This window comes from Mesoplodon bidens (genome assembly GCF_964165515.1).
Source record: "Mesoplodon bidens genome assembly, chromosome: 1".
Lineage (NCBI taxonomy): Eukaryota > Metazoa > Chordata > Mammalia > Artiodactyla > Ziphiidae > Mesoplodon > Mesoplodon bidens.
Window position 1 is genome coordinate 205255988 of NC_138176.1, and position 24553 is coordinate 205280540.

At 35.5% G+C, this 24553-nt stretch overlaps 1 protein-coding gene across 4 annotated transcripts in view; it reads left to right on the top strand.

The window, feature by feature from the left end:
* CCSER1 (coiled-coil serine rich protein 1) overlaps positions 1–24553 on the top strand; it is a 1188125-nt gene that overhangs the window by 152039 nt on the left and 1011533 nt on the right. For all 4 annotated transcript variants that reach the window (XM_081234941.1, XM_081234938.1, XM_081234939.1 and 1 more), the window contains exons 2-3: positions 5855–7219; positions 17994–18178. In XM_081234941.1, coding sequence (XP_081091067.1) covers positions 5896–7219; positions 17994–18178 — 1509 coding nt within the window. In that variant the 5' untranslated portion in view covers positions 5855–5895. The remainder of the gene's footprint in view (positions 1–5854; positions 7220–17993; positions 18179–24553) is intronic.

The following is a 24553-nucleotide window of genomic DNA, read 5'->3' on the forward strand; positions in this document are numbered from 1 at the left end:
CTTACATGCAATTTTTAGGGTCAAACCATTTTGATATAAGCAAGCATTTCTGATATAAGCAGTTATTTGTTTGTATTATTTTCTTCTTTATTGTTGAAAATAACTTACTGTACTCAGTGTGGCTAAATTATATGCAAATTTAATAAATTGTTAATTAAACATATCCAATCAATTATGTGATTTCTAACTTTTGCTGTCTTTGGCTGACAGTCTCATTCTCTTCCCTGTGACCGATCAATAACCCACTTGGTCCTGATCAGTCATCCTTTTAATGTATCTCATATTGTCCTCACTAACCCTGCTGGTTGAAGTGGCCCTTGTCCATGTGTGTCAGTGATTTATCGTTAAAAATGCCTCTATTCCATATTTATTTAAATGAAAACAATAAAACATTTTAGAAATACATTTAAAGAAATACATTTTAGAAATATTTAAATTACATCATAAAGTAAAATTAGGAGTATGGGATTAACAGATACACACTACTGTATATAAAATAGATAAGCAACAAGGATTTACTGTAAAACACGGGGAATGATATTCAATATCTTGTAATAGCCTATAATGGAAAACAATCTAAAAAATATATAAATATAACTGAATTACTTTGTGGTACACCTGAAACTAACACAATATTGCAAATCAACTATACTTCAATTTTATAAAAAAGATTATTGAAATGTAGATTGCATGAGCTTTGTAATAGAAAGAATCTGAGCTGGAGGGCTTTCCAGCTAAGCCATAACACCTATCAGGACTCATTTAAATCTGCATCAAAATGACATAATTAGATAAGATTGACTTGGAAGCTTATTCAAGCTATTATCTATTTAATTTTGGTGAAAATTCATCAGTGTGCTTTGATATGTTTACATAGGATTTGTTTTCTGCCATTGCTTTCTTAATGTTGAAAGTTGTTACCTAGAGAGTATTTGGTTTCTGTGAACTTTCTTTTTTTCCATTTTCACCATGTATCATTGATTTTCTTTTAAGTGTGGTCATTTCGGCTGTATCTGGTTATTTTCTGATATCTTTTCTCAGAGAGAATAGAACTGAGACTGTATTTAACTTATGCAACATTCCCCACAAGCACTTCAAATATTGGTCATTGTTCTTAAATTCCAATAAAAATGTATACTTTAGGGATGTTTATCATAAGGGGTTAGAATACTGACCCCAATTTATACACCTCCACCTCCCCCCAAAATTTTTGATGATTTTTTAAACAGTGATTGGGGCAGATTTTGAAAAGTAGCTCATTTTCATAATCACTCTATGTGCTGTACCATCATGCACCACTTGCTTGAATGCATTTCATTAAAAAAGAAAGAAAGTGCAAATTTACTCTGTACCAAGCAGAGTGTTAAGTTTCTTTGTGATGTTGTACCTTCCATCCTTAAAGAAAAATCACTATAAAATAATTATTATCTGTGTTCTCATTCATGCTACTGGTAAGTGGCAGAGCTTGGATTTGAAACCAAAATTTTTTTTATGCTGATAGCATGTCTGTGTAAAGGGTACTTTGTGTAGGCTTGTTTTTGCAATAATATACCACTAATTTTATTCAGTACTATCTCAGATGTGGGACATCAGGTCCCTTCATCATCTTTGGCTCACAGTGAAAAAATATGAGGGCTGTCCAAATTCTAGGAAAATAGAAAAATGACAGGAAAGAAAAAGATTAAGGGGGTTTTGTTTTGTTTCTCTTACCTGCGCAGATAGACATACCTGTTTTTGCATATGGTGATCAGTTTCCAAGATGATAGCTGTGAAACCCTTCAAGATTATTTTATGTCTTGGTTAATGACTTTGGAATTATGGAAAAAAAGTATAATTTTTTTCAGTGTATCTTGCTTCTTTAAGGTATTTTACTTTTATTCTAATATTAAATAGGTGACAAATTAATGATCCATATAACCCCTTGAACTAGAATTTACATCTTTCTCAACCATGAAAATTAAGAAATTCAGCTCCAATTTTTTTCAGAATAGGTCTGCCATATAATGTGGTGCTCTATTAAGGGAAATGATAGTGTGTTTGCTAAGGTTGTAGAGATCACTGAATAAAGTACTTTCTGGAGCTTTTTGTTAAATCGTGGTGCTCAAGAACAAAGGATCCTATTTTTTCAGTTGAGATCAAACTGAGTTTCATACCACTTCTAATACAGTCCGACTGCATCTGTGGAGGTAGTATTGTCTACAAGTTAGTATAAGTTTTGTTTATTTAGACAGCTTTAGAAGTATAATTAGAAGACACTGTTCTTACATACAGAATTTGTTTTTCCAAAGAAAATATTTATGGTAATAAAGGTCCCTGGACTATGGGCAGGTCTAATTCAGCCTGTATGTTTTTAGGATCTGTTATGGTTAAAGTGACTCTGACTTCTGAACCAAGAAACATTAGATGAGAATTGAGAAAATATATTTGATCTGATTTGGAAATTTATAAAAATATATGAAAATATGTACAAGGTTTGCTAAGGAATTAAAGGAAATTGTTATAATAATAAATTTATAATAAAAATAAATTATCATGTTGTAATATTGTATTTGTCTTTCATGAATAAGTTGAAGTTGATTTGATGATATATTGTTATTCAACTTGTTAACATTGTCTTCAAATGTTAGCAAATTGTAGATATTGATTTTACAGTTTGAAAGACTTTCAGTTAACTCATGACTCTAAAAGTTGTAATTCAACATAATTAACCTCAAAATTGTAGCATTTCATTTTTGGTAGTGAGACAGAAAATATGTTTGTGTTTGAAATACTGTTGTGTTCAAGTGAAAACTTCATTTTATGAAATCCATTGACTCTATAAGTACTAATTGTATATTAGGCACCTGGGGTCTCAAAGCAAAGCAGAAATGGCCTTTGCCATTAACAGGCTTAAGGTAGGGACTTCCCTGGTGGTGTAGTGGTTAAAAATCCGCCTGCCAATGCAGGGGACATGGGTTCGATCCCTGGTCCAGGAAGACTCCACATGCCGCAGAGCAGCTAAGCCTGTGTGCCACAACTACTGAAGCCCACACGCCTAGAGCCCATGCTCCACAACAAGAGAAGCCACCGCAATGAGAAGCCCACGCACTGCAACGAAAGGTAGCCCCCGCTCTCCACAACTAGAGAAAGCCCGCATGCAGCAACAAAGACCCAATGAAACCAAAAATAAAATTAATTTAAAAAAAGCTTAAGGTAAAATAGTAAAGTCAGATAGATAAACAGATGTTTACTATGTAAGATAATACTTGAGGATGCATAAAGGAGGAGTGCTAAGTCCAAAATGGAAGAGAGTAGGAAGGGGGATCAGAGATGGCATTCTGGAAGGGACCATGTTGTAGAACTAGGAATTTTACCACATCACAATTGCTGGCAGGGCATTCCAAGCAGATGGTTCTACATCTGCTAATGCCTTGATGGTGAAAGTGAACAGAAAGTGGCAAGTAGTAATCAATTCAATTGGCGAATGAAATATGAGACATAGATTTTAAAGTCTTTTAAAAATATGGATAATTCCAACCTATAGATATTTTGTCTCTCTCATTTAGCTGGAATAAAGAACTTCATTTAAAAGACTATCTGCAGATAAAGTGAAACAAAAGATTTTTATCTCCAATAGATTTTGTATCTATTCCATGTCATCCCATTCAATGTATAAATATCTCTGTGTATCTATGATGTTTTTACTTAAATTAAGACAGATATATTAGTAGCACATATGTATTGTAAACGGAAGTCTGGTTGTTTTCATTAAGAATTTTATTGTAATTCTTTTTTCTGAAAATTTTTCATTAGTTAAATCCTTTGAATACTTGCCTAAGAGACGTGGGATTTATTCACTCCTTTATTTTTGATTGCTGATACAAATGTAAGAAATACTAAAAAAAGGTCAAGAAATATTTCAGTATACATAAATTCTGAAGATATTTCAAAAATAATGCTAAATATCTTGACATGAATACATTGAAGGCCATAGGTTCACCACCAGCTGCAAATCATTATGGTTGATAATGCTCTTATTAGAGCAAAATTATTCCTGGGCATTAAATGGAGATAAATCTTGCCTATAAATAAAAAAATCACAGCTGAGAATGATGTTAATTAAAGCATTATTAAGAGTGAAAGTGTAAACAAAATTGTATTATTTTTTGTATCCATTTCAGAACATCTAATCTGGGAGGAAAATGAGATAGTTTTAATTTATGAAAGACTTCACAAACTAAAATGTCTTTGTATTTTAAGCTTTCTTCAGCTAAAGCCTTGAAAGGATACTTAAATGTTTTAGAAGTGGTTCAAACATAGTTTGATTTAAATTCAAATTCAGTGAGTGCAATTAAAGATCATCCAATAAAAATCATGAAAGACAAATTGATTTTATATCATTTAGAACAAAATATCAAATATTTAAAAACGCATATGTGAAAGAGAAAATATTTTCCATTTTTGTCATACACTTTCTCAAGGACATAAAGTATTTTACTTGATCAATCTAATAATTTATCTGCAAGAATGATAAAATGGAGGGCCTGTCATTTTATGTAGTATTTGTTATTGTTAGATAGTTTTGGTTGCAATAAATAACAAAAAGAAGCATGATTCAAGTTGACAAAGCGGGGGTGTGCACATTATAGTTAAGGAATTAAGTAAAATTTAGAAACAAAACAAAACAAAATAGGAAACAAATCATGGCACATTATAAAAACCAGTGAAAAATAGCAGTCACCGTAAGAGAAAGATCTACCATACAACTAGTAATTTCTGAAGTGGAAACATATCTGGGCCTTCAGCCTAAGCTCTTGGCTTTTCACTCTAGTGAAAGCAGTGTATACCATGCTGATTATGAACTGACCCTGTGGTTAGATAATGCTTAGTTTCTTAGTCCTGCTTTAGCACTTATCAGCTGAGTGACATAGGCAACTTATCTTTCTGCTGTAAAGTGACCATAGTAATATCTACTTCTATTGTTACAAGCATTAAAAGAGATAACCTGTTTCAAGTACTTGGTGCATCACAATTAATGAACTGCAGCTGCCACCTTCTCCTCATCCTTCTTCTTTGTCTTCATCATCAATACCCTGACATTAATATGGTTCATAAATTTTCTATGCTTCTGCTTTTCTCTGCATGTACTCTCCACTTGTCTTAGCATTACCAGTTGAATTAGCTTTCATTTGTCTTTTCTACAACTCATGGCTGTGGTTTCCTCATAACTTTATCTTGTTTATAACTCTACTCTAGATCCTTTATGATGTAGTTTACTTTCCTCTGCCAGTGGTCTAATTATCTCTAAACTTACTAAATCATAATTGAAGGGGAAGAATCTGTTCCAATTGGTTTTTTCTTTGAATAGAGATTCTAGGGTCAGGTCATACCTTAGTCTGGTCTGTGGTTCTGTTAAGCTCAGGTCAATTACTTGTTGAGCCCCATGGTACATCTGGTGCTGGCCAACAGAGGCAGTGGTGGGGCATTTTACCCAGAGAGCATTGATGGTGGCTGTCATATGCCTACTAAATCTAAATAAATAAACATAAAAAGATTAAACAACTTACCAAATTATAGAACTGGTGTGAGTAGTAAGGCTGAGTCTTGAATAGTAATCTCGTGTCTCCCAATAAAAATTTAGACTTCAAATATTCTTGGTCATTGTGAAGTTGTGGCACCATTATAAAATTGCTATACAAATTATTGGATATTTTGCTACACAGAAATTCAGAAAATTCTTTGTCAGAATTTTACTATTTATTATTTTAGTATAACAAATTCTGTGTCATGAATGAAAAACCAGTATTATGTTTTAAAATGTCTTATTTATAATTGAATTCTATTAACTTGTTCTATTTGTTTTAACTTTTCTCAGGTTGCTAAGTTGGCTATCACAGTGCAAGCCTTGGAGTCCCAATGGGGGACTCCGGATCAAGACGATCTACTCTGGTCTCCCGGTTGCCGATATTCAGAAGGAGTATTAGCAGAAAACATGATTCTCTTCCTTCTTCACCCTCCTCCAGTAATACAGTCGGTGTCCACAGTTCATCTCCTTCCAGCACTAACTCAAGCTCAGGTAGTACAGGTAAACGCAGGAGCCTCTTCCGTACTCCTTCCATTAGCTTCCATCATAAGAAGGGGAGTGAACCTAAGCAAGAACCTACCAACCAGAACCTTAGTATTTCAAATGGTGCTCAACCTGGTCACAGCAGTATGCAAAAACTGAGTTTGGAAGAACATACTAAAACCAGGGGAAGACATTCTGTTGGTTTTAGCAGTTCACGAAATAAGAAGATAACAAGATCTTTGACAGAGGATTTTGAAAGAGAAAAGGAGCACTCAACTAATAAGAATGTCTTTATAAATTGCCTAAGTTCTGGAAAAAGTGAGGGGGATGATTCTGGATTCACAGAAGAACAAACTCGCCGTTCTGTTAAGCAGTCAACAAAGAAGCTTCTTACTAAATCTTTTTCATCTCACTATAAATTTTCTAAGCCAGTTCCACAGAGCCAATCCATTTCATTGGTACAACAATCTGAATTCTCACTGGAAATTGCACAGTACCAAGAGAGGGAACCTGTATTACTAAGAGGTTCTCCATCGTGTTCTGTGGATGTAACAGAACGGGCGGGAAGCTCTTTACAATCTCCACTGCTTTCTGCTGATTTTACTACAGCTCAGACACCTTCAGAGTTCTTAGCCTTGACTGAAGATTCTGTGTCTGAAGCAGATGCATTTCCTAAAAGTGGAAGCATGGCATCCCACTGTGAGAACTTTGGCCACAGTGATTCTACCTCTCAGATTTCTCCCAATCCTGCTGCTGCTACAAAGACAACAATAGACCTTATGGGAACTGTTCCCTGTGCAGTTATTCCTCCTGGGAAATACAGGTTAGAAGGTCGGTGTAGCACTGAATCTAAATCCTTACCAGAAACCTCTGCTGCTAATCAGAAGGAAGTGTTATTGCAAATCACTGAACTACCTGCTGTGAATGCGAGTGACTCAGAGATTCACCTATCAGCAGATACAAGAAGAGGAGAACATATGGTGATACAAAATGGTGAAACAATGCTGACAACAAGCTCCCCAAGGAAACTTGGATTTTATGAGCAACATAAAGCAATAGCTGAACGTGTTAAAGGGATCCATCCTATTTCAGATTCAAGGATAATACCCTCTTCCGGTGATCATTATATTTTAAACAAAACATCATATGGATACGATGCAAATCCTGCCAAAGGTATGATGTTTTCTCTGTATAATAAATGATATGAATTATAATTTTCATTATTTCTTCAATTTTCTTATTCTATCTCATGGAAACTACATTTTTCTTAGTTTTCACTCTTTAGTCTTCTATTTATAATTTGTCTCAAATCATTTCTCTGCTTAAACTTACTTCATTCGTATCATGCTGAAAACGTAATTCATCCATGTTACTTATTTTTCTTAGTTGTGTAATTCAGATTCTGACCCTCAGAAGAAAGTGGAAGGAAATTAATTTTATTTGCAATGTGGCTTTATCTGAGATAAGGGCCATCTTTTTTTATAGTTCATGATAGAGTATTGGTATTTCCTAGTTAAAGAATAGATATAGCCCAGACACAATCATTATAAAAGAAATACATATAACTTAAATTCTTTTTCCTATTTTAACAAAGTTTTTATTATTAAATAGGATCCATGTTTTGGCACAGAAAGAGGGAGGGAAGGTTGATTTATTCCAGTCTGTTATTTAACAGAAAACATGGTTTTTCAATATAAAATTCAGTTCAAGAGAATTGTTGAATATATAATACCTACTGGCTGTATTTGACATTTTTTATTCTTTTTTTTTCTGTACTGTGATTCCTACTACCACTGCTTCCGCTTTTGCTACTACTACTAACACTAATAGTTCTCCCAACAATATGTCCATTTACTGTTCTGTGCCCTTTGGATACATTAATTTATTGAATCTGGAAGTGATTGAAATCACTACTATTATTCTAACTCATTCTACAGGCAAGATGATTAGAGCACAGATAGGTTAAGTAATGTGTCCAAAGTCACAGAGTTCATAAGTAATTGTTTAGGATACAATCCCTATGAGGTAGGCACTAGTATGTTCCCCATTTTATACATGAGAAAACTGAGACCAAGGGATTATACAGCTGGTAAGTAGCACAGCCAAATTACAACTATCTCAATCCAAAGATCAGGCTCTTAATGACTAGGTTGTAGTACATGTCATGACCCAGGCTCTTTCCAAAACATTAAGAATAATACTAAAATATTAAATAAAATTTGTAATCAGTGAAATTATATATTATATAATGTCAAGAATCATAAGTTTATCTGAATTACCTAACTAGTCTCTCCATGAATATAGCAATTTTACAGTTTTAAATGCATGACTTAATTTTCCAGCTGTCTTCATATTTTTTCATATTTGATACAAAATCACTTTTACACATCTGCCTACTTCTTTCTTTTTTTATCTTGGTAACCTTGCTTGTATTTTGGGATTTAGTTATACCTGCTTAATTCTTTAACTATAGTATAATTATAAGAATGATAATGATGATGGTACTATGTACCCAAAGATGTGCTAAGCAATTTGCATGCACTGTTTTATTTAGTACTAACCAAAGATGTGGAAGTTATTAATGACTAAGGTTTAGGATTAAGTTAAATAACTTCATGAAATCACATTGTTAGCAAATGGTGGACCTCAGATTAGAATGTAGGCAGTTTTTTTAGAAAATTGCACCCAAAAAGGTAAAAGTGTAATTATTTTGATTATATCTAATTCTTATTTAGAAATGGTGACTTGCCTCAATGTCAAACTGAATAGAGTAAATATTTATCTCTTTGGAAACTAGGGAATGACCAACAATTATCTTACTGATTATTAATCTGTTGGCTGAGATCCTAATTGCAAGCCATTTAACACATTAATTTCACTGAATTTGACACCATGATGCCTGTTCCTGGACATTAGGTGATAATTCATAGTATCTACAACTTGTAATATAGAAAGAGACAGGCAAATAAGCTGGTAATATCAAAAAGGAAAAGTTGGTTGCATACTATTCTTCATTTTCATCAATAGGAGATATTCATCTGCTATTCATAAAGATTTTATAATTTAGAAGTTTCAAGATTTTAAAGCCATTTAGACAAATGTATTTTATGTAAGAAAGAGTTGCCAAATTCCATAATACTAAATTTATTCTGTATTTATTGTGAAATAAGTTTAAGCTAGTATTTAATATACATCTGAATGTGCTAGGTGTACATTCATATCAGAATTATTAATGGAATGTTGACCTCTCTGGCAATTTAACTTTTACTCATTGGCTTAAAAAGTTACTGAAAAAAACTGCCATATGTTGACTTACTAGGTTCTAGCCAAGAGTCTTTAAACCCATAGATGAGCCCAAACAGAACAGTTTCATTCATTCATTCATTCATTCATTCAACAAATATTGTTTTGGTACTGTTTTAGGCACTAAGGGTATAGCAATGAACAAAATGAATAAATTCCTTCCTTCATGAAGCTTACTTTCTACTGGGAATACTCAGATAATTAATATACAAATAAATAAATGTCAGATGGTAATAACTGCTGAGGATGAGTTTAAAGCAGAAAAGAGTATTAGGAAGTGGGGGGTGTGATTGTAGTTTGCATTTTTAAACTTTATTCAGGTATAATTGGAAAATTAAATTGTATATTTAAAGTGAACAAAGTGATGATTTGGTATATGTTACATTGTGAAAAGATTCCCCCCCCCCATCAAGTTAGTTAATGCATCCATCATGTCACATATTTACCTTTTTGGTTTTTGTTTTTGAGAAATTTAAGTTCTACTCTTAGCAAATTTCACTTATACAATACAGTGTTATCAACTATAGTCACCTTGTTATACACTATATCCTCAGATCTTATTTATCTTATAACTGAAAGTTTGTACCCTTTTACCAAGGCAACCACTTTTCTACTCTCTGTTTCTATGAGTTCAGCTTTCTAAAAAAGATTCCACATGTAAGTGATACCATGCAGTATTGGTCTTTCTCTGTCTGGCTTATTTCACTTAGCATATCTTCAAGATTCATCCATGTTGTCACAAATGACAGGATTACCTTCTTTTTTAAGGCTGAATAATATTCCATTGTATGTAGATACTGCATTTTCTTTATCCATTCCTCTTTTCTCATACTTAGGATGTTTCCAGACCTCTGCTGTTGTGAATAATGCTGCTGTGAACATGGGAGTACATATATATCTTTGAGATAGTGATTTTGCTGCCTTTGGGTATATTACCGGAAGTAAGATTGCTGGATCATATAGTAGCTCTATTTTTAATTTCTTGAAGAACCTCCATAATGTTTTCCGTAGTGGCTGCACCAGTTTACATTCTCACCAACAGTGAACAAGGGTTCCCTTTTTTCCATATACTCAAAAACGTGTGTTGTCTTTTGCCTTTTTGATAATGACCATCCTAACAAAAGTGAGGTGATATCTCATTGTGGTTTTGATTTGCATTTCCCAGATGATTAGGGATGTTGAGCTCCTTTTCATGTACTTGTTGGCCATTTGTATGTCTTATTTGGAAAAATGTTTACTTAGGTCCTTTGCCCATTTAAAATTTTTTCTTGCTATTGAGTTGTATGAATTTTGTGTATATTTTGGATATTAACCCCTTATAGGATATATGATTTGCAAATATTTTCTCCCATCCAATTGGTCCAGTTGGTTGTCTTTCTTTCTTTTATGTATATATATATATATATATATATATATATATATATTGTTTTCTGTGCAGAAGCTTTTTAGTTTGAAGTAGTCCTACTTGTTTATTTTTGCTTTTATTTCTTTTGCTCTTGATATCAAATCCAAAAAATCATTATCAAGATGAATGTCAAAGAGCTTATCCCCATGTTTACTTCTAGGAGGTTTACAGTTTTTGGTCTTAACTTTCAAGTCATTAATCAATTTTAGTTGATTTTGGTGTGTGGTATAAGATAAGGTCCCAGTTTCATCCTTTTGCATGTGACTGTCCATTTTCCAACACTGTCTATTGAAGAGACTATCTTTTCCCCATTATATATTCTTGGGTTCTTTGTCAAAAATTAACTGCCACATTTGCATGGGTTTATTTCTCGGCTGTCTCTTCTATTCCATTGATCTATGTGTCTGTCTTTACACCAGTACCATACTGTTTTGATTACTGTAGCTTTGTAATATAGTTTGAAATCAGGAAGTGTAATGCCTCCATCTTTGTTCTTCTTTATCAAGATTACTTTGGCTATTTGGGGTCTTCTTTGTTTCTGTACAAATTTTAGGATTTTTTTTTCTATTTCTGTGAAAAATGTCATTGTAATTTTGATAGGAATTGCATTGAATCTGTAGATCCCTTTGGGTAGTATGAACATTTTAACAATATTAATCCTTCCAATTCATGAACATGGAATATCTCTTTATTTTTATTTTCTTCATTCTCTTTCATCAATGTCTTTTATAGTTTTCAGTGTATATATTTTTTGCCTCCTGGATTAAATTTATTCCTAGGTATTTTATTCTTTTTGAATCAACTGTAGATGAGATTGTTTTCTTAATTTCTCTTTCTTTTATTTTTTTAATTTTTTAATTTAATTTAATTTTATTTTTATACAGCAGGTTCTTATTAGTCATCAGTTTTATACACATCAGTGTATACATGTCAATCCCAATCGCCCAATTCATCACACCACCATCCCCACCCCCCCACAGCTTTCCCCCCTTGGTGTCCATACGTTTGTTCTCTACATCTGTGTCTCAACTTCTGCCCTGCAAACCGGTTCATCTGTACCATTTCTCTAGGTTCCACATACATGTGTTAATACACGATATTTGTTTTTCTCTTTCTGACTTACTACACTCTGTATGACAGTCTCTAGATGCATCCACATCTCTACAAATGACCCAATTTAGTTCCTTTTTATGGCTGAGTAATATTCTATTGTATATATATACCACATCTTCTTTATCCATTCGTCTGTTGATGGGCATTTAGGTTGCTTCCATGACCTGGCTATTGTAAATAGTGCTGCAGTGAACATTGGGGTGCATGTGTCTTTTTGAATTATGGTTTTCTCTGGGTATATGCCCAGTAGTGGGATTGCTGGATCATATGGTAATTCTATTTTTAGTTTTTTAAGAAAACTCCATACTGTTTTCCATAGTGGCTGTATCAATTTACATTCCCATCGACAGTGCAAGAGGGTTCCCTTTTCTCCACACCCTCTCCAGCATTTCTTGTTTGTAGATTTTCTGATGATACCCATTTAAAGTGGTGTGAGATGATACCTAATTGTAGTTCTGATTTGTATTTCTCTAATAATTAGTGATGTTGAGCAGCTTTTCATGTGCTTCTTGGCCATCTGTATGTCTTCTTTGGAGAAATGTCTATTTAGGTCTTCTGCCCATTTTTGGATTGGGTTGTTTGTTTCTTTAATATAGAGCTGCATGAGCTGTTTATATATTTTGGAGATTAATCCTTTGTGCGTTGATTCATTTGCAGATATTTTCTCCCATTCTGAGGGTTGTCTTTTCTCTTGTTTATGGTTTCCTTTGCTGTGCAAAAGCTTTGAAGTTTCATTAGGTCCCATTGTGTATTTTTGTTTTTATTTCCATCACTCTACGAGGTGGATCAAAAAAGATCTTGCTGTGATTTATGTCAAAGACTGTTCTTCCTATGTTTTCCTCTAAGAGTTTTATACTGTCTGGTCTTACATTTAGGTTTCTAATCCATTTTGAGTTTATTTTTGTGTACGGTGTTAGGGAGAGTTCTAATTTCATACTTTTACATGTAACTGTCCAGTTTTCCCAGCATCACTTATTGAAGAGACTGTCTTTTCTACATTGTATATCCTTGCCTTTTTTGTCATAGATTAGTTGACCATAGGTGCTTGGGTTTATCTCTGGGCTTTCTATCTTGTTCCATTGATCTGTGTTTCTATTTTTGTGCCAGTACCGTATTGTCTTGATTACTGTAGCTTTGTAGTATAGTCTGAAGTCAGGGAGTCTGATTCCTCCAGGTCTGCTTTTTTCCCTGAAGACTGCTTTGGCTATTCGGGGTCTTTTCTGTCTCCATACAAATTTTAAGATTTTTCGTTCTAGTTCCGTAAAAAATGCCAATGGTAATTTGATAGGGATTGCATTGAATCTGTAGATTGCTTTGCGTAGTGTAGTCATTTTGACAATATTGATTCTTCCAATGCAAGAACATGGTATATCTCTCCAGCTGTTGGTATCATCTTCGATTTCTTTCATCAGTGTCTTATAGTTTTCTGCATACAGGTCTTTTTTCTCCCCAGGTAGGTTTATTTCTAGATATATTATTCTTTTTGTTGCAATGGTAAATGGGAGTGTTTCCTTAATTTTTCTTTCAGATTTTTCATCATTAGTATATAGGAATGCAAGAGATTTTTGTGCATTAATTTTGTATACTGCAACTTTACCAAATTCATTGATTAGCTCTGGTAGTTTTCTGCTGGCATTTTTAGGATTCTCTATTTATAGTATCATGTCATCTGCAAACAGTGACAGTTTTACTTCTTCTTTTCCAATTTGGATTCCTTTTATTTCTTTTTCTTTGATTGCCATGGCTAGGACTTCCAAAACTATGTTGAATAATAGTGGTGAGAGTGGACATCCTTTTCTTGTTCCTGATCTTAGAGGAAATGCTTTCAGTTTTTCACCATTGAGAATGATGTTTGCTGTGGGTTTGTCATATATGGCATGTTGAGGTAGGTTCCCTCTATGCCCACTTTCTGGAGAGTTTTTATCATAAATGGGTGTTGAATTTTGTCAAAAGCTTTTTCTTCATCTATTGAGATAATCATATGGTTTTTATTCTTCAATTTGTTAATATGGTGTATCACATTGATTGATTTGCATATATTGAAGAATCCTTGCATCCCTGAGATAAATCCCACTTGATCATGGTGTATGATCCTTTCAATGTGTTGTTGGATTCTGTTTGCTAGTATTTTGTTGAGGATTTTTGCACCTATATTCATCAGTGATATTGGTCTGTAATTTTCTTTTTTTGTAGTATCTTTGTCTGGGTTTGGTTACAGAGTGATGGTGGCCTCATAGAATGAGTTTGGGAGTGTTCCTTCCTCTGCAATTTTTTGGAAGAGTTTGAGAAGGATGGGTGTTAGCTCTTCTCTAAATGTTTGATAGAATTCACGTGTGAAGCCATCTGGTCCTGGACTTTCGTTTGTTGGAAGGTTTTTAATCACAGTTTCAATTTCATTACTTGTGATTGGTCTGTTCATATTTTCTATTTCTTCCTGGTTCAGTCTTGGAAAGTTATAGCTTTCTAAGAATTTGTCCACTTCTTCCAGGTTGTCCACTTTATTGGCATAGAGTTGCTTGTAGTAGTCTGTTAGGAGGCTTTGCATTTCTACGGTGTCTGTTGTAACTTCTCCTTTTTCATTTCTAATTTTATTGATTTGAGTCCTCTTGCTCCTTTTCTTGGTGAGTCTGGCTAATGGTTTATCAATTCTGTTTATCTTCTCAAAGAACCAGGTTTTAGTTTTATTGAATTTTGCTATTATTTTCTTTGTTTCTATTTCATTTATTTCTGACCTGATCTTTATGATTTCTTTCCTTCTGCTAACTTTGGGTTTTGTTTGTTATTCTTTCTTTATTTCCTTTAGGTGTAAGGTTAGATTGTTTATTTGAGATTTTTCTTGTTTTTTGAGATAGGCTTGTATAGCTATAAACTTCCCTCTTAGAACTGCTTTTGCTGCATCCCATAGGTTTTGGATCGTTGTGTTTTCATTGTCATTTGTCTGTAGGTATTTTTTGATTTTCTCTTTCATGTCTTCAGTGATCTCTTGGTTATTTAGTAATGTATTGTTTAGCCTCCATGTGTTTGTGTTTTTTACGTTTTTTCCCCTGTAATTAATCTCTGATCTCATAGTGTTGTGGTCAGAAAAGATGCTTGATATGATTTCAGTTTTCTTAAATTTACTGAGGCTTCATTTGTGACCCACGATGTGATCTATCCTGAAGAATGTTCCGTGCGCACTTGAGAAGAAAGTGTAATCTGCTGTTTTCAGATGGAATGTGCTATAAGTATCAATTAAATCTATGTGGTCTATTGCATCATTTAAAACTTCTGTTTCCTTATTTTTTTTCATTTTGGATGATCTGTCCATTGGTGTAAGTGAGGTGTTAAAGTCCCCCACTATGATTGTTTTACTGTTGATTTCCTCTTTTATAGCTGTTAGCAGTTGCCTCATGTATTGAGGTGCTCCTATGTTGATTGCATATATATTTATAATCATTATATCTTCTTCTTGGATTGATCCCTTGATTATTATGTAGTGTCCTTCCTTGTCTCTTGTAACATTCTTTATTTTAAAGTTTCTTTTATCTGATATAAATATTGGTACTCCAGCTTTCTTTTGATTTCCATTTGCATGGAATATCTTTTTCCATCCCCCTCACTTTCAGTCTGTATGTGTCCCTAGGTCCTAAGTGGTTCTCTTGTAGACAGCATATATATGGGTGTTGTTTTTGTATCCATTCAGCAAGCCTGTGTCTTTGGGTTGGAGCATTTAATTCATTCACGTTTAAGGTAATTATTGATATGTATATTCCTCTGACCATTTTCTTAATTGTTTTGGGTTTGTTTTTGTAGGTCCTTTTCTTCTCTTGTGTCTCCCACTTAGAGAAGTTCCTTTGGCATTTGTTGTAGAGTTGGTTTTGTGGTGTTGCATTCTCTTAGCTTTTGCTTGTTTGTAAAGCTTTTGATTTCTCCATCGACTCTGAATGAGATCCTTGCCGGGTAGAGTAATCTTGGTTGTTGTTTCTTTCCTTTCATCACTTTAAGTATATCATGCCACTCCCTTCTGGCTTACAGAGTTTCTGCTGAGAAATCAGCTGTTAACCTTATGGGAGTTCCCTTGTATATTATTTGTCATTTTTCCCTTGCTGCTTTGAATAATGTTTCTTTGTCTTTATTTTTTGCCAATTTCATTGCTATGTACCTCAGCATGTTTCTCCTTGGGTTTATCCTGTATGGGACTCGGTGCGCTTCCTGGACTTGGGTGGCTATTTCCTTTCCCATGTTAGGGAAGTTTTCGACTATAATCTCTTCAAATATTTTCTCTGGTCCTTTCTCTCTCTCTTCTCCTTCTGGGACCCCTATAATGCAAGTGTTGTTGTGTTTAATGCTGTCCCAGAGGTCTCTTAGGCTTTCTTCATTTCTTTTCATTCTTTTTTCTTTATTCTGTTCCACGGTAGTGAATTTCACCATTCTGTCTTCCAGGTCACTTATCCGTTCTTCTGCCTCAGTCTTTCTGCTATTGATCCCTTCTAGTGTAGTTTTCATTTCAGTTATTGTATTGTTCATCTCTGTTTGTTTGTTCTTTAATTCTTCTAGGTCCTTGTTAAACTTTTTTTTTTTTTTTTTTTGGTGGTACGCGGGCCTCTCACTGTTGTGGCCTCTTCCGTTGCAGAGCACAGGCTCCGGACGCTCACGGGCCCAGTCACTCCACGGCACGTGGGATCCTCCCAGACTGGGGCACGAACCTGTATCTCTTGCATCGGCAGGCGGACTCTCAACCACTGCGCCACCAGGGAAGCCCCTGTTAAACATTTCTTGCATCTTCTCGATCTTTGCCTCTATTCTTTTTCTGTGGTCCTGGATCATCTTCACTATCATTATTCTGAATTGTTTTTCTGGAAGGTTGCCTATCTCCACTTCATTTAGTTGTTTTTGGGGGGTTTTATCCTTTTCCTTCTTCTGGTACATAGCCCTCTGGTACATAGCCTTTTCATTTTGTCTATCTTTCTGTGAATGTGGTTTTTGTTCCACAGGCTGCAGGATTGTAGTTCTTGCTTCTGCTGTCTGCCCTCTGGTGGATCTTTACAAATTTTTGAAAAGGTGTTCGGGAATTCCCTGGCAGTCCAGTGGTTAGGACTCTGTGCTTCCACTTCAGGGGGCACAGGTTCGATCCCTTGTCAGGGAACTAAGATCCCGCATGCCTCGAGGCGCAGCCTAGCTAACCCCATGAATGCATAAGCCAATTCCTTGCAATAAATCTTCTTAATATAGGTCTCCTACTGATTCTCTTTCTCTGACAGATTTTTGTACTGGAGGTGGTTCTAGAGAAAGAGAACCTTAAGGATGAGTTTCTTAATTTCTCTTTCTCATAGTTCTTTGTTTTTAGTTTCCATTTTTACGTACAGTGAATGGGGTATTGCTCAAAGTAACATATTAACAAAAATTAGGGAGTAAGCCATACAGCTATTTGGGAGGAGTATATCAGTACAAAGGGTGTTGGGTAAAGATTCTGGGGCTGGAGCATGCCTGCAATGTTGTAGAAACAGCAAGAAGTCCAGTATGCCATAAGCAGAGTGAACAAGGGACTGGTGGGCAGTAGAAGATGGTTAGAGAGATGAAGACGTGAGCAATGGGAAGCCCCCTGTGTGGGGGTCCGGAGTAGGGTCATATCATGTGGAACCTGGTAGCCCACTGGAAACACATCAGCTTTAAGATTAGAGAAGTGATCGTGATCAATCTCACTTATGTTTTAAGTGTATCATTCTGGTTACCTTGTAGAAGATAGATTGTGTATTGGTTGGGGAGAGGCAGGTGGGAGTAGGCAGGGGCAGGAAGCTATTCGGAAGTATTGCAGTAACCAAGGCAAGCCCCGATCGAGTTTGTGCCAGGAAGTTAATGCGGGAGGTGGTGAGAAGTGATCACATTCTGTATACAGTTGAAGGTAATGAGGATAGGATTTGCTTATATGATTTATGTGAGGTATGAAGAAGCCAAGGATGACTAGAACGTTTTAGAGGCTTCAAAGTGATTACATAGTTAAGTAAAGTACCACTACTAATTCAAAAAGTTTTCTGTGATTGAGACTTATTGAATGACCCTAAGAGTTTCCCATTTACTTTCAATGGAACATTTATAAAAACTACATTTAAGCATTTATATTAATTTTTATTTATTCTTTTTAAATAGTTCTTGCCAGTAGCCTCAGTCCATACCGTGAAGGAAGATTTATAGAGAGGCGACTGCGATCCTCATCAGAAGGAACTGCAGGGAGTAGCAGGATGATTTTGAAACCAAAAGATGGAAATGTAGAAGAAGTTAATAGTCTAAGAAAGCAAAGAGCAGGTTCATCATCTTCAAAAATGAACAGCATGGTAAGTATATACATATGCCTGCATATAATAAAATAATCCCATATATTACTGGCAAGTTTATGCTCCTTGCAGATTGAAGCATCATATATTTTGTTGTTGTGTTTCTTTTTTTAAGAAAATTGGAATATAGTTAATTTACAATGTTATGTTAGTTTCAGGTGTGCAGCAAGGTGATTCAGTAATATATGTATATATACTCTCTCAGATTCTTTTCCATTATAGGTTATTACAAGATGTTGAATATAGTTCCCTGTGCTGTACAGTAGGTCCTTGTTGCTTATCTGATTTATATATAGTAGTGTGTACACATTAATCCCAAATGCCTAACTTATCTTCTCTCCATCCCCTTTGGTAACCATAAGTTTGTTTTCTATGTCTGTGAGTCTATTTCTGTTCTGTAGATAAGTTCATTTGTATCATTTATTTAGGTTCCACATATAAGTGATATCATATGATATTTGTTTTTCTCTGACTTATTTCACTTAATACAATAATCTCTAGATCCATCCATTTTGTTGCAAATGGCATTATTTCATTCTTTTTTTTATGGCTGAGTAATATCCCATTTTGTGTACATGTATGTGTATATATATAAACATGTATATGAATATATATGTATATATACATCTTCTTTATTCATTCATCTGTCGATATTCAGGTTGCTTCCATGTCTTGGCTATTTTAAATAGTGCTTCTATGAACATTGGGGTGCATGTATCTTTTTGAATTAGAGTTTTCTCTGGATATATGCCCAGGAGTCAGATTGCTGGATCATGTGGTAGTTCTATTTTCAGTTTTCTGAGGAACCTCCATACTGTTTTCCATAGTGGCTGCACCAACTTAACATTCCCACCAACAGTGTAGGAGGGTTCCCTTTTCTCCATACCCTCTTCAGCATTTGTTATTTGTAGACTTTTTAATGCTGGCCATTCTGGCTGGTGTGAGGTGATACCTCATTGTGGTTTTGATTTGCATTTCTCTAGTAATTAGTAATATTGAGCATCTTTTCATGTGCCTGTTGGCCATCTGTATATCTTCTTCGGAGAAATACCTATTTAGGTCTTCTGCCCATGTTTTGATTGTGTGGTTTTTTTTAATATTAAACTGTATGAGTTGTTTATATATTTTGGAAATGAGTCTCTTGTCGGTATTATCGTATGCAAATATTTTCTCCCAGTCTGTAGGTTGTCTTTTTGTTTTGTTTATGGTTTCCTTTGCTGTGCAAAAGCTTTTAATTAGATCCCATTTGTTTATTTTTGCTTTTATTTCCATTGTTCTAGGAGACAGATCCAAAAACATATTGCTGAGATTTATGTCAAAGAGTATTCTGCCTGTGTTTTCCCCTAGGAGTTTTACAGTATCTGGTGTTAAATTTAGGTCTTTAATCCATTTTGAGTTTTTTTTTTTATATGGTGTTAGAGGGTGTTTTAATTTCATTCTTTTATATGTAGCTGTCTAGTTTTCCCAGCATCACTTATTGAAGAGACTTTCTTTGAAGGAAAAATTGGTTTGCATAGTTGATATCACAAGTCAGAGAGGTTAAGTCTGCACTTGAGACGCTCATGGGTCACAACACATAGAAGCACACCAGGATAACAACCTTTAAAACCTGTCTTTCTTGCTTGCATGGAAAGTTTGATATTCTCCATTCTAGAGCAAGACCCTGGGATATACAGTGTAAAAAAAATGTTGATCATGAAGACAACCTCTGACAACATCATTTCACATCATTTCTCCATCTCTAGCCACCTAAAACATGTCCTGTTGTAAACCACATGTATGCCAGTACCACCCTTAGACCCCTTAGTGCAGGGGTCCCCAACCCCCGGACCATGGACCGGTACCAGTCTGTGGCCTGTTAGGAACTGGGCCGCACAGCAGGAGGTGAGTGGCGGGTGAGTGGAAGCTTCATCTGCTGCTCCCCATCGCTCCCCATCACTTGCATTACCACCTGAACCATCACCCTGCCCCCCAGTCCATGGAGAAATTGTCTTCCATGAAACTGGTCCTGGTGCCGAAAAGGTTGGGGACTGCTGCTTTAGTGGATCCTATTCTTCCTGTCTTTCTGTAGTTCCCACTTCACATAGGGTGAGAATCCTTGAGGGTCAAGGTGATATGCCCATCCAAAGCTTTAACACATTCCAGTTGACCGAGATTCCAGATTCCTGGTTCAAATTGCGGAGGCCTGCAGATGAGGGTGGAAATGGGGTGTGTATAGGAGGGTGGGGTCTGAGCTTGCACTTGTGAGCTGGGGTGTCTTAGAGGTAACTTGTGTTAGCTCCCTCACAGTGTAGGATACAGCCAGGGTGGGAAAAGATGTGAGTGGACTGCAGCCCGGGAGGTCCATGAGGCCTCAGACCTCACAAATATTGGGATGGGCTTGCCTTTTGGCTTCCGTTTGCTCCCTTTCTCACGTGTCCTTTTTCAGCAGTGTCTTTGATTTTCTAGTATTTAACACTGCTTCTTTAAAAGGATCTATCTACCCTACCTACTTATATGTGAAAAATGCTCGAAACTAAATCACTTATATCTATATATCTTAGATAATTATGTTTCAATTGAAAATATTAGGTCATCTAGTTCTGACAATTGCAATGTGAAGAAGCCTTAAGTTACTGAGGCAACACTGAATGATAGCAAAACCACTGTGTTTGAAGTTAGAGGTTCTAGCCATTAGGTCAGGCTTGGCCAGATTTTAATCTTGGACAAATCATCTACAGAACAACAAACGATAATGGGTTTCTTGCTTCTTTTATGCTAAAAAATGACTATGCATGTGTGTATTTATATTTGCATATATAGAAAGATATTACATTATATTATATTTCATCTTTCTGTTCTTTGCATTGAAAATATATTATTATTGTTGCAATTGATTTTTTTGTCTAAATACAAGAACATGTTAAAATAGATTTCCAATTGATGCAACATTAAAAGTTATGGCTAATGAATTATTATGAAACATTTCTTTTAACCAAATTTCTATTATTCCTTTGTGAAGACGTATTTATATTAATAAGTGTGCCCTGTTTATTACTTTTGCCCAAAGTTGGGCCTTTTACTTATTCTTTTTATATCTTGTATTTTTCATACTACGTTTATATAATTCTCCTCATAAAATCACAAAATCACTATTATTCTCCTCAGATACACTTTCAAGATTTAAAATTTTAAATGTCAAATATAAAAATGTGATTTTGTTAATTTATTTGAGGCTTTTTATAAATTTTCAAAAAGTATACCTGCAGTGATGTAGATCGTCCACTAGATGGCATGATTACACCATTGCCATGGTAGGGAAAACGCTATGGAGATTAGACGGAAACTTGGTTAAAGTATTGTACATGTGCACTGGATTCACAGGTAAAATTTGTTGAAATAAATACTGACACCCTTGAATTTCCACACGAAATGTATCGAAATTACTTTATGACTTTCTTCCTTAGGACTTTGCAACTAATATCTCGATCTTTAATTAATTTATAGTGTAATAGTTAATTTAACATGCATACAATGTATTATTTAGCTCTTAGCAATATAAGGAAGAAATGCTAGGATTTTTAGGTAATTTTAGCTATATGTGAAGCAAGTGACATATGTTTAGGAAATGATAGCTTTATGTGTGAGAAGATGCACACATTTTCTATATTCCTATTCCAGAATAATTCAGGTGAATATGTGTGTTTAAGAATGCATCCATGGTTCAGTTATTCTTTTCTTTTAGAGCAATAGTAGTAACATGTATTTTTAATACTTATTTGAACCAAGGGGCTACTCTTAATGCTTCTTATATATTATCACATTTAGTCCTCACAATATTATGAACCGAGTGATTCTTTTACTGATCACGTTTTGCAAAAGAGTAAAATAAGGCACTAAGAAGATAAGCAACTTGCCCGAAAACACAGATAGAAAGTGGCAGGAATAGGATTTAGATTTGGATGCTCACTGTCTAACTTTAAATCCTACATGCTTTGGGGGGAATGTAATAGATTTAAAATTAACTTTTCATTTTTCTTGCGTTATTTCTGTATAATGAAGTTAACACATTTAAGGCAATCTATGCTTGCTCTAAGTCCAGACTACAACCCTCTGTAAGGGATACAAAAAATAAACAAAATGTAGTACTTATTCTGGATTTAAAATGTGGTAATATGTCTTGATATGCTGATGAATGGAACCAGTGTCTTTACTGAGAGATAGCTCATCCGAAAAGGAACTTTGTCACAAAAGAAGATATTTATACTTAGAAGGAACTAGAGTATTTCATATAGGTCATGAGGATTTAATTCTACCAATGGTGTATGGCTCTGTTTATTAAGATGCTGAGGGTTCCTGTGAATGACCAAAAATATTCCCTAATAGGTGAGATAGACCACAATTCTAGTGTTTTTGTACACTTCACTTTGGAGCTATTTCAGTATAAAAGGGAAAGGGCAGGATGTATTAACTCTTTGAACATCAGTGGCTCAGAAGAAATAGGACTTTGCTTAAATTTATTACAAGAAGTCAATATATATGTAACAATTTGATGAGCATTCAAATTTAGTATATATCTTTAAACTGCTTTTTTTTTTTTTTTTTTTTTTTTTTTTTTTTCTTTTTGCGGTATGCGGGCCTCTCACTGTTGTGGCCTCTCCCGTTGCGGAGCACAGGCTCCGGATGCGCAGGCCCAGCGGCCATGGCTCACGGGCCCAGCCGCTCCGCGGCATATGGGATCCTCCCAGACCGGGGCACGAACCCGTATCCCCTGCATCGGCAGGCGGACTCTCAACCACTGCGCCACCAGGGAGGCCCTAAACTGCTTTAAATAAAGACTTCCCTTAATTTTCCTCTTTGTAACTTTCTTGATACTTTCCTTAGGATGGTCCAAACATTTAAAAACAGCTTTTCTAGAAGTAGGCTCTTTCCTTCCAGGAACTTTTCCTCCAGATTATGTTGTATAAATGATTAAGTGTAAGGATTTGTCTTGGTTTCTCCAGCAGCTTCACACAGTGAAGTCTAACTCCAAATATTTATGAGATCACCCCGCTCTAAAAAAAGTATTAATTGAGGATAGATTTGTATGTGTTAAACAATATGTAGCACCTGGCATCACTAGAGGAAGGAAAGTGCCTGAGTGTATGAGGAAGGATGAGCCGGGCTACCTAAGAGCAAACAACCTCCACATTTTAGTGACTTTATTTATTTATTTAATTATTTACTTACTCACTTATTTATTTATTTTTTGCGGTACACGGGCCTCTCACTGTTGTGGCCTCTCCCGCTGCAGAGCACAGGCTCCAGACGCACAGGCTCAGCGGCCATGGCTCACGGGCCCAGCCGCTCCGTGGCACGTGGGATCTTCCCAGACCGGGGCACGAACCCGTGTCCCCTTCATCAGCAGGCGGACTCTCAACCACTGCGCCACCAGGGAAGCCCTTAGTGACTTTATAATATAGATTTATTTCTCGCTCCGGCTATGTGTTCATTGCAGAAGGTGCTGGAGTGTTCCATTCAGCATCTCCTCCTTCTGTATCCAGGCTGTTGAAGCAGCATCTGTTGCAAAACACTGCCTTTCACTGTGGTAAAAGATCTCTGGAGACTGCACCCCAGTAATAAATGCTTTACCTGTGAGAGACTCACTTCATTTCCCATTGAGCAAATCTAATCACCAGGCCGAAACTTGCCACAAAAGGGGCCAGGGAGTAGTCTCTTGCATGTGTCTGGATGATGTAGACCCAGATATGTATCATGGGCACTAATGACTATGATATTCCCTAATAGTTTATTGTATCTCAGTTCTTTTAATTAACTGAGATTTCCTGCTTACCTCCTCCCTCCCTGTTGTCTACAGGTATTTGATGGGCATAAAGTCATTTGATTTGATGCCTGACACTGAGCTGGTCCTTGTGATTCAGAAAGAGGAAAACATCTTTGACACTGAAGGGTTCATTTTAACCACAAGGTTTTTCCTTTGAGATGTGCTCTCTTCCTGACTTAAAGGCCTTGAGATGTATATCTAAATTAACTTTGCTTGACTCCCGGTTTGGGAATATTACTATATTTGGAAATACTTGTTTGTATTACATTAAAAAGCTGGCTTGGAAAGTTGTGTTAGCTTTAGCTTACTCAGCAAATGCATCCACAAAGTTCCCCGGAACTATCTGTGCTGAGTGATTCTGACAATTCACTTATGGCCACTTTTACTCTGACAGCTTAATTCCTCTCATTTGCAGTTTGGCATCCTGTTGCCTTTGTGTAGAAACTGTGAATAGCATAGTAAAAACATGAACTGTAGGACTTCTTCGCTAGAGGAACAGACCAGATTTATATTTGAGAAAAAAAAACAGTTACTTGCATATCAGCAGCGTCTCATGTTGTATCTTAATTCTT